The sequence below is a fragment of the Cetorhinus maximus genome, chromosome 7 (genome assembly GCF_964194155.1).
Source record: "Cetorhinus maximus chromosome 7, sCetMax3.hap1.1, whole genome shotgun sequence".
Taxonomy (NCBI): Eukaryota; Metazoa; Chordata; class Chondrichthyes; order Lamniformes; family Cetorhinidae; genus Cetorhinus; species Cetorhinus maximus.
In genome coordinates, this window is record NC_135885.1 from 37,263,697 (window position 1) to 37,279,156 (window position 15,460).

Here is a 15,460-nt window from a genome sequence, read left to right on the forward strand (position 1 = left end):
GTGATCCCAACACTGCCCTTGAACTTAGTGGCTTCCTAGGCCATTTCAGAGGGCAGCTGTGAGTATGGCGTCACCTGTAGGCCAGACCGGGTGGCAGATTTCCTTCTCTAAGGAACATTATTGAACCAGGTGGGTTTATACAACAACTTATGATGGCTTCATGGTCAACATCAGTGAGATTAACTTTATATTCCTGATTTTATAAATTGAATTCAAAATCAGCCAGCTGCTCTGGTGGAATTTAAACCTGTGTCCCCAGAGCATTAGCCTTGGCCTCTGGACTACTAGTCCAGTAACTTTACCCCTAAACCACTGTCTCTCCCCTCAAACTACTGATACTTGAAAGGGTCTGGACTGTTGACACTTCACTGACCTGGAGTAAAAAGAAGTTTTTTTTTAAGAAAGTGGAAAGTTATCAATGAGTGACTGTTTTGTTTTAAGCTCCTTTTACACATCCTACTGTAATTAGTTCATTGCTTCGATACACTGTATAGTGGGTGACTGGCATGGAAGTGCCATAGCTAGGCACATGGAATATGAAGGGCAATAGGGGTTGGGTGGGCACATACCTTGGTATGGAGGCATGAGAAGCCATGGGGATGGATGGGTGGGGGGTTGGGACATACCTTGACCAGGGGGGCTTGAAGGGGCATAGCGGTAGGTGGGGGACAGGAGATGGCATGGTTGGGGCATGGGGAGACTGTGGGAGTGTGAGGGATGGGGGCTGGAGGGCTTTTTTGTTGTAATAATTGGCAAAGGTCCCACATTACTGAGGCGGGCCTCTTAAACTGCCCGCCTGTGCACCCGACAGTTCTTCTGGCTGACTCTGAACTTTTCCCGGGTCAGTTGGCCCAACTGTAGCAGCATCCAATGCACCCCAAATGAAAATTCCATCCTTGCGGACACTTTCTCTCGAGGTGGATGGGCTAAAACGGGGATTTTCCTGACTCCCATCACCCAACTCGAGGATGAAAATCCAGCCCGCTGTGACTGGGAGAAATCAAAAGAATGGAAATTCCTCTTCACTCTTTTGGGCATTGGGACATTGCTCTATGAGGACAGAGAAATTCTCCTTCTGCTGAAAGCATAAGATTTTATACCATTCCATATGCTGCTTGATGTGGATGAAACCACTATTAAAGGCCTGGATTTTCGCAAATTGTGAAAATTGCTGAAGAGGCCCGGATCTGGAAGTCCCACCTCTGAACATGGCACCTAGCATTTTCTGGGATCGGGAATGGGCCCAGGCTGGGATTTGCACATGCAAATTTCACTGAGGCAGCTGCCCATAGATTGGCGAGAGAGGTGTCTGAAACCTGACATGCACAGATTAGGCCTGGTAGGAGCAGGTTTGAACTTTCTGGATTCATGTGGATAGCCAAGGTACCCTTTTGGAAAGGTATCTTTGGATATGGCCCCAGGACACCTTTGGGCAGGTCAGGTGCCCTTTGGAATTTCTGAAAGTTGGCACAAATGTGTCTGACAAGTACATAAATTCATTGGAACTGTGAAGATCATGGAACTGTCAAAATGGAGTGTCAAGAGGAGCTGTCAAAAACAAATGTCAAAAGAGTCCAAATGAACTGTCAAGAGGAGCTGTCGAAAACAACTGTCAAAAGTGTCAAGATGAACTATCAAAGGGAGCTGTCAAGGCATTTAAAACTCCTGTTCTTTAAGTCTTTAGAAAAACTGTCTGGAGTTCTCAAAAAAATATTGCTTGCTATTTCACTCTGTCTGTTGACATAAGCCTTAGGGCTACCAGTGCTGGATTAGCTCTGCATGACTGATTTCACAACTGTCCATTATCAAAGTAGGTTGCCTGCCATTTCAGTTTGATTGAAAGCTCCAAATGGTTTTGGGCTGTTTGAAGTGGGGCTATGAACTTCAATACTTGTTCTTATAAGGGATTATGCAATTTTGTGAAATGTTTGTTGTTATAAGGGATAATGTAGTTGAAACAATGTAATTGTAGTAAATGGGATTTTATGAATGAGAATACTTAACAAAATAAAGTCTGCAACAGACACTTGGAGCTTTATTTTATTTATCTCAGCATGGGTCCTGGGCTCTGCCCCTGGTGGATACTGGGTGAGTTGGCATGGTAGGTAAAGGGTAAAGGGGGGTGGTTGGGGTGGCATGGTTTCACACGAAGTTAGCATTGGGGCTATAAAGGACCAGGGAGGTGTGGGCATAGGTTGGCATGGAGGGTGTGAAGGGTCATGGCATGGGTGAGGCATGGAGGGTATGAGGGGCCATAGGGGTTGATGGGGGGCATAAGTTGGTATGGAGGGTTTGAGCCATGAGGGTTGGGCAGAGGGTTTAAGTTGGTATGGAGGGTATGAGGGGCCATGAGGTTGGGCAGAGGTAATAGGTTGGCATGGAGGCCATGAGGGTGTGAGCAGGGGTGCATATGTTTGCATGGAGCATTGAGGGGCCATGGGGTTTTGGTGGGGGGGGGGGTGCATGATGAGGCGGCATGGTTGGCATGGATGGAGCATAGGGAGTGTGTTGGAGGGGGGTGAGGGGGCGTGATGGATGAGGGCTGTTTTATGTTTCTCTCTTTTTAAAAAAACTTTGATACACTGCTGGTGCACAAAGGCAGGCCTTCTATCCTGCCTGTCCCCGCACCTGGCATTCTCTGCACTCATTTCTGGGTAACCAGGCCCAACTTTCAGGGAACCCTGCCACCCAGGAACAAAAATCCCACCCTCCGGATCACTGTCTCCCAGGTCAGGTTTGTGGAGCAGGAAATTGTACCAACTCTACACTCCTGACCCTGGTGCGAAAATCCAGGCCAAAGAGTTTGGTTAGGTAACTAGGCAGAAGTTACATATTTCTTTCCCCATTATGAATAATTGGATGTATATTACCACAAGACTTCACTTCTTTGACCTCACTAGACTGTCACAGATCAGATGTACGCATCAGTCCCTTATGTTCGGAATACCATCTACCCATTAAACCAATAGGAATAAAAACATCTTAAAATTAAAAATAATTTAAACTTACCTTGTCACTGTGTCTTAAGTGCTGGTTGTTACTGATCAAACAATAAAATCTACCAGAATAGGACTTTGGATAAAACAGTATTGATGAACAGTACATATTTTATTCCTCAGTGTAAGATGAGCAGTACTTCTCTTTAAAGAGAAATGGGGGTGGGTGGGGGGCATGGGGTAGCATGGATTGGCATGGATGAGGCATGGGGAGTGTGTGGGGGTGAGGGGGTGTGAGGGCTGAGGGCTATTTTATGTTTTTCTTTTAAAACTTTGATACAGTTGAACTCCAACTACTAAATTTGGGCATTCAGTAAATTAAACGAAACCTGCCAAATTACAATCAATTAGGGTTTGGAACAACACTGCATTACTACTTATTATTTATAATAAACACAGAAAATACTGCAAATCTGAAACAAAAATAGAAAGTGCTGGAAACACAGCCAGTCAATCAATGCTTTTGTGGAGAGTCAGATAGAGCTGTCTTCAGAATTGTTTTAAAGAAGAGTACAAAGATTTAACTCAAAAACAGAATTACCTGGAAAAACTCAGCAGGATTACCTGATTTAACTGTCTATTTTGCTATACGTTTACAGCTTTTTCACTTTTAGTTTCATGTGAAATAAATTGATTACAATACTGAACAACGTACATCTAAAGAAACCAAAATACTAATAGCAAAAAATATATATTACACACACCTCTGCCAGATACGTGACAAGATTCAAAGTGATTTCAGCAAAGGACTCGTGAAGGTAACGGCAAACAACATTAACCCATGTAGCACAATCTCGTGTATAGCTGTGGGTTTTATACAAAGTCATTACATGTGCTAAGTTGGAAAGCTTGGGGTTCTTTTCTTCCATACAGACCTAACAGGGAAGTAGTACAAAAATATTAGACATTTAGGTTTTGAAACATGATTGGTAAAAAAAAATCTGCTTAAATATACTACCTAAAGCACAAACCTGGGCTATGCGATCTGCAGAATCCTTGCAGAACTGGGTAGGGTTATCAAAGTGCTGAATCAAATGTGGAAGGAGGCAGAGAACATTCAAAGGGAATCCTGAAATAGCCAAATAATAGAAAGATAATTGAACTGCTACTGCATTCCGATCAATTTCTAAAGCTAATTTCTTGAGTTCTTTCTATTAAATCCCTTTAAATTTTTTGTATAGCCATGCACATGCGTTGTTTATCTGAACACAGCCTGTGAGGTGCCATATGGGCTACTGTGCATTTGCTCAGCTTTGTGAGAACACTGCATCAGGTCTCAGTCATTTCTTGTTTTGGTACTTAATGCTTCATAATTGTTAGTCAGAAGCAGGCAGAGTAGATAATTTGTGTAAAAGTCACATGACAAAATCCTGGTCTTGAGGCATCATAAAATAAATTGGTAACATCATGAAATCATAACGTTAAGGTGTCTCAACAGGGATAGTTAGTTTCACATAAAAATCCACTGCTTTCAAGATTCAATTTAAAAGCATAAAATGGGGTGATGTGAGAGGAATGCTTATATGTGCAGAAACATTACAATTGTAAAAATCTAGCAAAATAGGCCGACTTTTATTGTATAATAAGTGAAACTTCATATAAAATTTATAAACGTAATAAGTCAAATTCTATGGTGGATTTGTTCCATTCATTGCTGTACTATATATTTTCTCTTTGTGCTGTCATTTTCCTTGGCATTGATATGCATTATTTAATATTTACTTGAGTCTCAATTGTCAATCATGTGCCCAAATAAAATGAGAACAAGATCGACTTTATCAATACAATCAGACATCTCATAAAATTTACATCAGAAGAGGTAATAGATTGAAAAAGTAGAGTTCCAAAAGGTTCCTGTCACTGAGAAAAATAGAACAGCCTATTGCTTTTTATTGTTTAATATTCTTTTAACTAATTTACAATTCCTGCTTAAATTTGTGAAATAATTTAAAAGTGATTTTTGAGAAGTGTTAAGTCTTTGTAGTGGTCCTTGTGAAGAAGTATTTTCATAACAATATTATAGTACTTGAGAAAACAAAATCTAGGAGATCATTGGAAACTGAATGTGTTTGAAAATGTTTTAACTGTATTGGTTTTGTGTTAGTCCAAACAGCAACAGATCAATAGTAAAATGAAACTTATGTAAGAGGAGACTTGTATTAAACGCCCTCTTACATTTATTTTTTTAATATTTCCATATGAATGTATCGAGACTTTTAATCACTTTTAAAGCTTTCAGATCATTTAGTGGTCTTTTTGCTAGAAATTCAGTTGGTTACCCTAAAAGGTTGGATATCGCCAAATATTTAATTTATGAGTACTGAAAAGGGCATATTCAATCAGTGAAGCATATGCATGACTGCTAAATATACTCAAACTATTTTCTTATAAATGTTTTTACAAAGGTACCAGTGCCTGCATAACAGAATACACTGAAATGCACATTAAGTAGACATATAAACTTTACTGATCTACTCTAAACATTTTACTATGCCCTGATCCTCCACTAAGCATAGGCTGCCTAACTTCTCTTTTAATAATCCTGTTTGTTTTTAAATGTTTTACTTTCCAAATATAACCACAAAATGTCTGCCTGTTTTCTCTAAGATGAAGAGCAATTTGCTCCTTTTCTCTCTAATTATGATAGTTGTCATGTTCCCCTCCACACCCTGTGTATCTGCCCATTTGTGAAAATAGATGTGACTCTTAAAGAGTTTGATTACTTTCACAGTATCAGGCACATGAGTTGAAAGTCACAGAGGACAATAAATTATCTTTACCATTTCGCAGGAGGTAAAATTAAACTGCCAGGGGCACAAAATGGGTGGTACCAGATCCCTGTTTGTTATACAGCTAGGGTTACCAATCCTTCAGGATTGTCCTGGAACTGTTGAAAACAATCCAGGAGAAGAATAATAATAGGGGATTTTTTTTTCATTTTCTTTGAACACTTTCATTTATAAATTATAAAAAATAGTTTATGGCAGGGGGTAAGGGTGGTGGTGAGGAATGAAAGGTAGTTTGAATGTGAGGCAGTAAACAGGAGGTTATGTGATGAAACTCCTGGAGTATGTCCAACCAGAATTGGTAACCCTCTTTACACCTCACCCAATTTTCTTTTCCATCAACTCTCAGCGGGAAAAAAAAATCAGGTGGTGTGTATAATAGATGGGTGATCCATTACTGCCAATTTTGCATCCCTGCTAAAGTTTAACCTTAACTCTCCACAACCTTAGAAGGTTTCCCGAAGAGCCTGAGATTTGATATGTCTCTGTTAGGCAGTTTTAGTAGCAGTTCTAAACCTTCAGATACTCTCAGATATCAAGATAGTATTATGCTTGTACATCTAAATCTTCTGTTTGTTCTAGTTTTCCTCTGGAAAATATCATGGGTACCATGATAGGTTGCTATTTTCTTGCTGAATTTGCTATTTGGTCCTCTTGTAAATATGACTTATGCCCACTGTGCCCTAAATAATCATGCCATCCCATTATTTGTAAAATGCACTGTGAATACAATTAATTGGATCTGTTCTTACTCAGCTAACAGTGGTCTTATTCATTACTAAACTGTCAGAAAATCAGAACCAGCATCCCCACTGCCTAACTAAGATGTTGCATTTGTCAGTCCTTTGGCAGCAAAATTACCGACAGATGAAAAATTGCCCCGTTGTGGCCAAGCCTTACTTAAACATGATCGAGTTTTCCTTTAAGCAATTAAAAATTTTAAAAATTAAAAACACAATAAATAAAATGTCACTTTGATATAAAAGGCCAAAACCATTTTCAATAAATTCTATAGTACTATTTGATGATTGTAATTATTCCAAGCATTTACCTATTGCTTGAGTTAAATCTATCACAGGTATTCGAGAAACAGGAGTCAGTTGACTAAAGAGCTGTAGAGTTAGGTCTGTGGTGGATAGGGAAGTAAATCCTTTCAGCAACAGCTGCTGTAACCCTGAGAAGTTTGTCCATTTCAGCTGTCCTTGTAGTTTTTCAAGTTTTTCCCTAGTTTCGGTCTTATCCAAAGGAAGATGAATCAGAAGTTTAATTAACAATCGTTGTGCCATTTGGTATTCAAACTCAAAATCTGACTCCATCAGTGCTACAGCAGACCAGAAAATAGTGGCCAAAAGGTTCATGGGATTATTAATATTGGTTGGGTCAATGATGTTGTCTTTAAGAGAGGATGAGCTTCGGGTTTTCGACACAATGACTTGTTGACCATTTGCCTGGATTCTGTCCAATGTAGCACTACGTGGAGGATCAGAAGATCTGTCTGAAACACCAAACTTCTTTGGCACAGAAAAGCTTCTCTGATGTCTACTGCGCTCGGCAGTAATACCACCACTGTTCAATATGCCTGATGTTAGATTTAGCTGCCCAGTACTCTTCCGACTTGATGCCAGTTTGGTATTCATCATGAAATCAGGAGAGGATGACCTGATAAAAGCAAAATAAGAAATTTAAATAGCATAATTCTGACAACATTACTTCTAGGTGCAATAAGTAATTCTGATTGCATTAAACATTCCTTGTTTACATCTCCATTAGTTTGTTGGTTGTAAGCAAATCTGTTGCATATTTTAACTTGGCAAAAGTTGAAAAGCAAGTTGTATCATCAGGAAAAAGAGGGAAAGAGCAATAGTGGTAGGGGACGATAGTAAGGGGAACAGACAGGTATTTCTGCAGCCTCCCTGGTGCCAGGGTCAAGGATGTCACTGAACGGCTGCAGGGCATTCTAAAGGGGGAGGGCAAACAGACAGAGATATTGGTGCCAACGACATAGGTAGAAAGAGAGATGAGGTCCTGCAAGCAGAATTTGGGGAGCTAGGATGCAGATTGAAAAACAGGACCTCGGAGGTAGTAATCTCTGGATTACTTCCGGTCCATACGCTAGTGAGTAAAGAAATAGGAGGTTAGTCTACATGAATGTGTGGCTGGAAAGATGGTGCAGAAGGGAGGGCTTTAGATTTCTGGGACATTGGGACTGTTTGTGGGAACTTAAAAAAGGAAATTAGGAGAGCAAAAAGGGGGCATGAAAAATCGTTGGCAGGTAAAATAAAGGAAAATCCAAAGTTATTTTACAAGTACATTAAGAGTAAGAGGATAACTAGGGAAAGAGTAGGGCCCATTAAGGACCATAGTCGTAATTTGTGTGTGGAGCTGGAAGACATAGGTACGGTTCTAAATGAATACTTTTGTGTCGGTGTTCACAAGTGAGGGGGACAATGTGGGTACGGAAATCAGGCAGAAGGACTGTGATATAATTGAAGAAATTAGCATAGAAAGGGAGGAGGTTCTAAGTGGTCTGCCAGGCTTAAAAGTAGATAAATCTCCAAGCCTGGATGATATGTATCTCAGGCTGTTGAATGAGGCAAGGGAGGAGATAGCAGGGCGCTGGCAATAATTTTCAATACCTCTCTGGCCACAGGAGAAGTGCCACAGGGGACAGCCAATGTGGTACTGTTAGTCAAGAAAGGAGAAAAGGATAAACCAAGGAACTACAGGCCAGTCAGTCTAACCTCAGTGGTGCGGAAACTATTGGAAGCAATTCTGAGGGACAGAATTAATCTACACTTGGAGAGGCAGGGATTAATCAAGAACAGTCAGCATGGTTTTATTAAGGGGAGGTCATGTCTGACCAATTTGATTGAATTTTTCGAAGAGGTGACCAGGTGTGTAGATGAGGGCAATGCATTTGACGTAATCTACTTGGACTTCAGCAAGGCTTTTGATAAGGTCCCCAATGGGAGACTGATAATGAAGTTAAGAGCCCATGGGATCCAAGGCAATTTGGCAAATTGGATTCAGAATTGGTTGAGTGGCAGGAAGCAGAGGGCGATGGTCGAGGGGTGTTTTTGTGACTGGATGCCTGTATCCAGTGAGGTTCCACAAGGATCGGTGTTGGGTCCCTTGCTGTTTGTGGTATATATAAACGATTTAGACTTGAATGTAGGAGGATTGATCAGTAAGTTCGCGGATGACACGAAAATTGGTGGGGTGGGGAAATAGTGAGGAGGATAGCCTTAGAATACAGGAGGATATAGATGGGCTGGTCAGGTAGGCTGATCACTGGCAAATGGAATTTAATCCGGATAAGTATGAGGTGATGCACTTGGGCAGGACAAACAAGGCACGGGAGTACACGATGAATGGTAGGACCCTGGGAAGTACTGAGGATCAGGGGGACCTTGGTGTGCATGTCCACCGGTCCCTTAAGGTAGCAGGACAGGTAGATAAGGTGGTTAAGAAGGCATATGGGATACTTGCCTTTATTAGCCGAAGGAGAGAATATAACAGCAGGGAAGTTATGCTGGAACTTTATAAAACACTGGTTAGGCCACAGCTAGAGTATTGTGTGCAGTTCTGGAATCCGCATCATAGGAAGGATGTGATTGCACTGGAGAGAGTGCAGAGGAGATTTACCAGGATGTTGCCTGGGCTGGAGAGTTTTAGTTATGAGGAGAGATTGGATAGACTGGGGTTATTTTCCTTGGAGCAGAGGAGATTGAGGGGGGACATGAGTGAAGAGTATAAAATTATGAGGGGCATAGATAGGATAGACAGAAAGGAACTTTTCCCCTTGGTGGAGAGATCAATGACCAGGGGGCATAGGTTTAAGGTAAGGGGCAGGAGGTTTAGAGGGGATGTGAGGAAGAATTTTTTCACCCAGAGGGTGGTGGGAATCTGGAACTCTTTGCCTGAAAGAGTGGTAGAAGCAGAAACCCTCATAACATTTAAGAAGTATTTGGATGTGCGATGCCATGGCATACAAAGCTATGGGCCTAGCGCTGGAAAATTGGATTAGAATAGTTAGATACTTGTTTGACCAGCGCAGACTCGATGGACCGAAGAGCCTTTTTCTGTCCTGTAGACTTCTATGACTCTAAAGTCTTTATATAGGCTTAAAATAATGTTTATTAGTACAGCCTTTCGAAAAGCTTTACAAATTTTTGCTCCCATACTTGAGGCTACTTACTTTTAAGAGGCTACACGCCTCTTAATTTTCCAAAACTGTAATGTCAGCTGCCCTATATGAGCTATTTCCTATTTTCCTACCACTCTGGTGATTTCATTGTTAGATCCAATATGGGTTGGTATCTTGCCTGCGTATATCTGAATATATTAAATCGTTTATGAAAGAAATTCTGTGAAGACATTGCTTGATCAAAGCAGTAGGAAATAAAGCATCAAACTGGAGTCCTGCTTCTTTAGCTTTGGAACAAAAATATTTTCTTGAAATAATATACCATACATTCAAGGCATCACAGAACGTTCTGTAAGGAGCAAAAGTTCTTACCTAGACAGAACAGCTAACAAATCACTGTTCTTCAAACAATCTGCCAAATTGTCAATGCCAGATTCCAGTGTCAGGAGTGCTTCCATTACATAACCCTAGCAAAAGTCACAATAATATTTAACATTAGAGTTTGATAAGCAGCACTTTCTTAAAAGTGTAACTTGACAGATTCCATTGAACTTTTTTTCTAATAATTACACTTGAAGATAAATTGGAAAGTCTTGACAATTATACCACAGAGAAAAGATTGCTAGATAATTATTATAGATTTATCATTCAGCAAGTAATTGTTCCTAATAGGGATTGATTACCTTCAAAGTTGACACAATAACTCCTTTGATGTTGGGCTGCTTTGTGTCTATGTGGCCTTTCTTAGGCTTCATCTGCCCTGGAGCAGCATGGTGCCACTCAAATTTTCCAGATCTCTGTCAAGGTGGATGCTGTTGATGCACCCTTAGAAAATTTGGGATGGGATTTACGGTTACCACAAGGGCAGGTGGGGCTACCACTCCACTGCAATTGAGTTGGCAGAGTGGGCTCCCAGCAATTTAAGCCAGAGTTTTTAAAACTAGCTAGAAATGAAATGCTATTTACTATTCATAAAAACTAGATTTATTATACTGAAGAATTCTAAACTCATTTTTCAACTGAAATATTTTTACAGTCTTACTGTTAGTGCAAGTATCATTTATAATGTTATTTGATTTTGTAAACACAGTAATAGTTAATAGATCCATGTTATTATGCACAATGAATATGAATGGATATATATCCTTCCAAATGCAAAAGACTTTTTAATTTCATGAGTGAGACAGGATCATAAGCAATACATTAGGAATAAATTTAGTGTAATTTCATGGGTGCTAGTCAGAGCTATAATACTTGGTGAGACAATCAGTGTTCTGTTTATAACACTTAAGCATGGAAACCCTTGAAAACCAGCAGATATTTGGACTTTTTTTTAAACTACACATTTCTTGCTCCTTCAATCCTGGTGGCAGCGAGTTCCTGACAACTCTCAAGGAAGGTTATATAAAATAATGAAGCCAGTCATTGTCAACTATATTATGACCTGTGGGCATCTAGATTCTCATTTTGATGACAGTGACAGATACACAGAAATGAAGCAAGCCATTTTGTTAATTGTATTTCAATTGGGGGCTAATTGTATTCTGTGGTGGGCATATTAACTGGGTACTCACCTGTACTCAAACATATATTAAAGCATGCTGAAAAAGTGTGACTGTTGGTTGGAGTTGCACAATATGTAATGTGCATTCCTGTAAATAAAAGTTGGTAAATGTACAAAGACTAGGGGCGGAATCATCCTAGATTTGCACTAAGTGCAGTAGCGGGTGGGAAAATCGTCATTCTGCCTGCCAGCGCAATGGTGGTTTCTCACACTGTTTTGTCCCAAACCCACCACATTCATTATGCATTCTGGAAAACACGCTGTTTCGATGGCAGCCAGTCCCTCATTCGCTCACCATGCCATCACCTCGCCGTTTCATCACGACGGGCGCCATGTTTAAAGTGCAGCCGTGTGCACATCTCTCAATGCTTCCAGCCCACGACTGCTGCACAGAGGACAGGGTGGCCCTGAAAGGCAAAAAAACTGCAGCCCCCGCCCTCGCCTTCATTGATGTGTCCCTCAAGTGCCTTTTGGATGCCTTGGAGGCCTGCCGTGATGTTCTCCACCCCCGCTCTGGCAGCGGCATCATCAATCCAGCCTGGTAGGCGGTGGCAGCATTGGTCAGCACCAATGCCTTGCAAAAGAGGACAGCCACCCAGTGCCGCTACAAGATGAATGGTCTCAACCTTTCCGCTAGGGTAACTCACTTTTCTCCTCACTCTCAACTCACACACTCACAAACCCATCACACATCCACAGGGATCTCACACCTCAAGGGACAACACCACCAACTCTCTCACACACCCTCACATCTCCATCAAGATCATAACCTCTTGAGCTCATGTCCTCTTCCTCCCCATGGCTCCCCTTACCACACAAACATTCCATGCAGTGCCTTGTGTTCTGCTCACACTCTCTCCATCTGTTTTCATGCAGGAGAAGCCTGCTCACATCAGCAGGGCAGGGAGAGGTTCCAGACCGGTGGTGCAGTGGCCCACATTAGACCCCTCACCTACTTTGAGGAGTGTGCCTTTGCGCTGACTGGTGAGGACATAGATTGTGCCTGCGGTGACAGTGAGGTCCACGGCGAATGCCTTTGTGAGGATCCTGCACCACATCATCCCTCTCTCAACTCAAATGTGAGTCCTCTCTCTCCTGATTTTGACTCTACTGACCTGCACTAATTATCTCTACTTTGGTTCACAGGGAGCTCTGCCAAGTGACCGACACCCTCAGCCAGCCAGTCCCTCAGCTCCATCCAGGTCCTCACCTGGAGCCAAGAGGTCATCTCCTCCATTGAAGCGTTGGAAATAAGCAGCCTGGAAGACATCGTTTACCCACACCCTGCACTAGCTCAGAGACATGCACCTCGGTGGGACCTAGATCTAGAGCAGACTCGGGTTCACAATCTGGTGGTCATCGCACAGACGCATGTCCGCAGCAGGAGGACACGCACCTCAGCATCCCTCCAGGTGCTCCTTCCCCTCAAGCAGTCAGGGTGGGGCCCCTGGGCACCCGAAGGGAGCTGGAGCAGCAGCTACACACCCCTGGGTCATCCATTCAGGAATCTCAGAGGCTGTCCCCTCCCTCTGAGTCCCCTTTGACTGTGACCCCCTCAACCTCGTCCTCTGACACCGCAGAGGAAACTGCTGGCCAACAAGTGATTCGGAAGGCAGAAGTGTGTGGGGGGCAGGGCACCCTTACTTCTTCCTCCAGCCTTACTCCGTCCCCTCTCTGCACTCATTCTTCCCCCCAGACACCCTCCACGCTCCTTCCTCCCCATCCGTCTCCCTCCCTCTCCGCACTCCTTCTCCCCGTCTGAACTCCGTCCCTTACAACATCCACCCTCCTTATTTACCTCTCTAGTTGCCGTCTTCTCCCGTTACCCCCTCCACTGTACTCCCTCCCCCCTCCCAACCACTCCCCCGACACCTTCATTCTCCTTCTCCCAACCTCACCCCATCCTGATGCCTCTTTTTCTCCCAGTCAATCCTAGACCCTCCTCTCTCACCCTTGAGTACATCTTCCTCTCCCAAACACAGCTGGACCTTCCTCTCCACCCCCTTGACCATCATCTGTTGTGAGCAGATCCTCAACGGTGACTTTCCAACTTCTGTGGGCTGCTTCGCAGCAGAGCCATATCCATGAGAACCCACCCAGCATACCATGGACGTTCCTCCAGTGTGCTGTTGCTGTCGGGCTCCAGCATCTTCTGCTCCTCGGATGTCCACGATGTGAACAAGGCCCTGATGATGTGAGCAAGGCCCTGACGGTAAGTTCCGACTACTGCACATCACACTTGTCAAGGTGTGTTCTGCACTGGCATGCAATCACGCCAACGTGGGCAGACATTCCAGAGGTTTGGGGATGATTCTGGTGGGCTGGCCTTATAATGATATGCAGGTGTATTATAATGAGGTTCCCGATGTCCGATGGCGGGGAACACGGCCCACCATCGATTGGCTGAGCTCATGATCGCAAACTGGTTTCATGACATCATGAAACAGATTTCTGGCCTTTGTGCCATATTGTCCACTCATGCCACTGTGCATGCCCAATGCCAACGGGCACAAAAATTCCACTCTAGGTTTTAGTTCTATCCTTCACTGACTGGTTATCTTATTATAACACATTTGGCCCATCAAGCCTGTTACTTCCAAATGTCCCGTATGAGAATTTTTTCAAAGGAAGACATTGCCTTCAGTTCTTGAACAGATACTAAAATACTCATGTAAACTGTGTCTAATGCAAGAATGTTTAAAATTATTATTGTTTCTTCATGGGATGTGGGCATCGCTGGCTCGGCCAGCACTTATTGCCCATTTCTAAATGCCCTTGAGAGGGTGGTGGTGAGCCACATTCTTGAACCACTATTGTTTATATGGTATAGGTACAACCACAGCGCTGTTAGGGAGGGAGTTCCAGGCTTTTGACCCAACGACGATGAAATGTTCCAAGTCAGGATGGCGTGTGACTTGGAGGGGAACTTGCAGGTGGTAGAGTTCCCTTGCATCTGCTGCCCTTGGCCTTCTGGGTGGTAGAGGTTGTGAGTTGGGAAGGTACTGTCAAAGGAGCCTTGATGAATTGCTGCAGTGCATCTCGTAGATGGTATGCACTGCTGCCACTGTGCATCAGTGGTGGAGGCAGTGAATGTTTAAGTTGGTGGACAGGGTGCCAATCAAGCAGCTTGCTTTGCCCTGGATGGGGTTGAGGTTCTTGAGTGTGGTTGGAGCTGCACTCATCCAGGCAAGTGGAGAGCATTCCATCATACTCCTGACTTGTGCTTTGTAGATGCTGGACACACTTTGGGGAGTCAGAAGTGAGTTACTCTCCACAGAATTCCAAGCCTCTAAACTGCTCTTGTAGCCATGGTACTTATATGGCTGGTCCAGTTCAGTTTCTGGTCAATGGTAACCCCGAGGATGTTGATAGTGGGGAATTCAGCGATGGTAGTGTCATTGAATGTCAAGGGGAGATGGTTGGATTCTCTCTTGTTGGAGATGGTCATTGTTGGGCACTTTGTTGTGCAAATGTTATTTTCCACTTATCAGCCCAAGCCTAACTATTGTCTAGTTCTTGCTGCATATGGACATGTACTGCTTCAGTATCTGAGTGGTTGCGAATGGTGTGGAATATTATGTAATCATCAGCGAGCATCTCCATTTCTGATCCTATGATGGAGGGAAGGTCATTGATGAAGCAGCAGAATATGATTGGGCCTAGGACACTACCCTGCAGAACACCTGTAGCAATATCCCAGAACTGAGATGATTGACCTCCAACAATCACAACCATCTTCCTTTGCGCTAGATTTGACTCCAGCCAGCGGAGAGATTTCCCTGATTCCCGTTGACTTCAGATTTGCTAGGGTTCCATGATGCCACACACCGTCAAATGCAGCCTTGATGTCAAGGGCAGTCACTCTCACCTCACCGCTGTGCTTCAGCTCTTTTGTCTTGTTTCGATCAAGGCTGTAATGAGGTCAGGCGCTGAGTGGCTCTGGTGGAACCCAAGTTGAGTGTCAGTG

At 43.1% G+C, this 15,460-nt stretch overlaps 1 protein-coding gene across 6 annotated transcripts in view; it reads right to left on the reverse strand.

Moving 5' to 3' along the window:
• LOC144682720 (protein furry homolog) overlaps positions 1-15,460 on the reverse strand; it is a 520,809-nt gene that overhangs the window by 93,021 nt on the left and 412,328 nt on the right. For all 6 annotated transcript variants that reach the window (XR_013577095.1, XM_078545350.1, XM_078545351.1 and 3 more), the window contains exons 43-46: positions 10,302-10,396; positions 6,834-7,441; positions 3,968-4,065; positions 3,701-3,871 (exon numbers count right to left, since the gene is read on the reverse strand). Coding sequence is in view for 5 of the 6 variants with exons in the window: in XM_078545350.1 (XP_078401476.1) it covers positions 3,701-3,871; positions 3,968-4,065; positions 6,834-7,441; positions 10,302-10,396 (972 nt within the window). In the remaining variant the exon portion in view is untranslated. The remainder of the gene's footprint in view (positions 1-3,700; positions 3,872-3,967; positions 4,066-6,833; positions 7,442-10,301; positions 10,397-15,460) is intronic.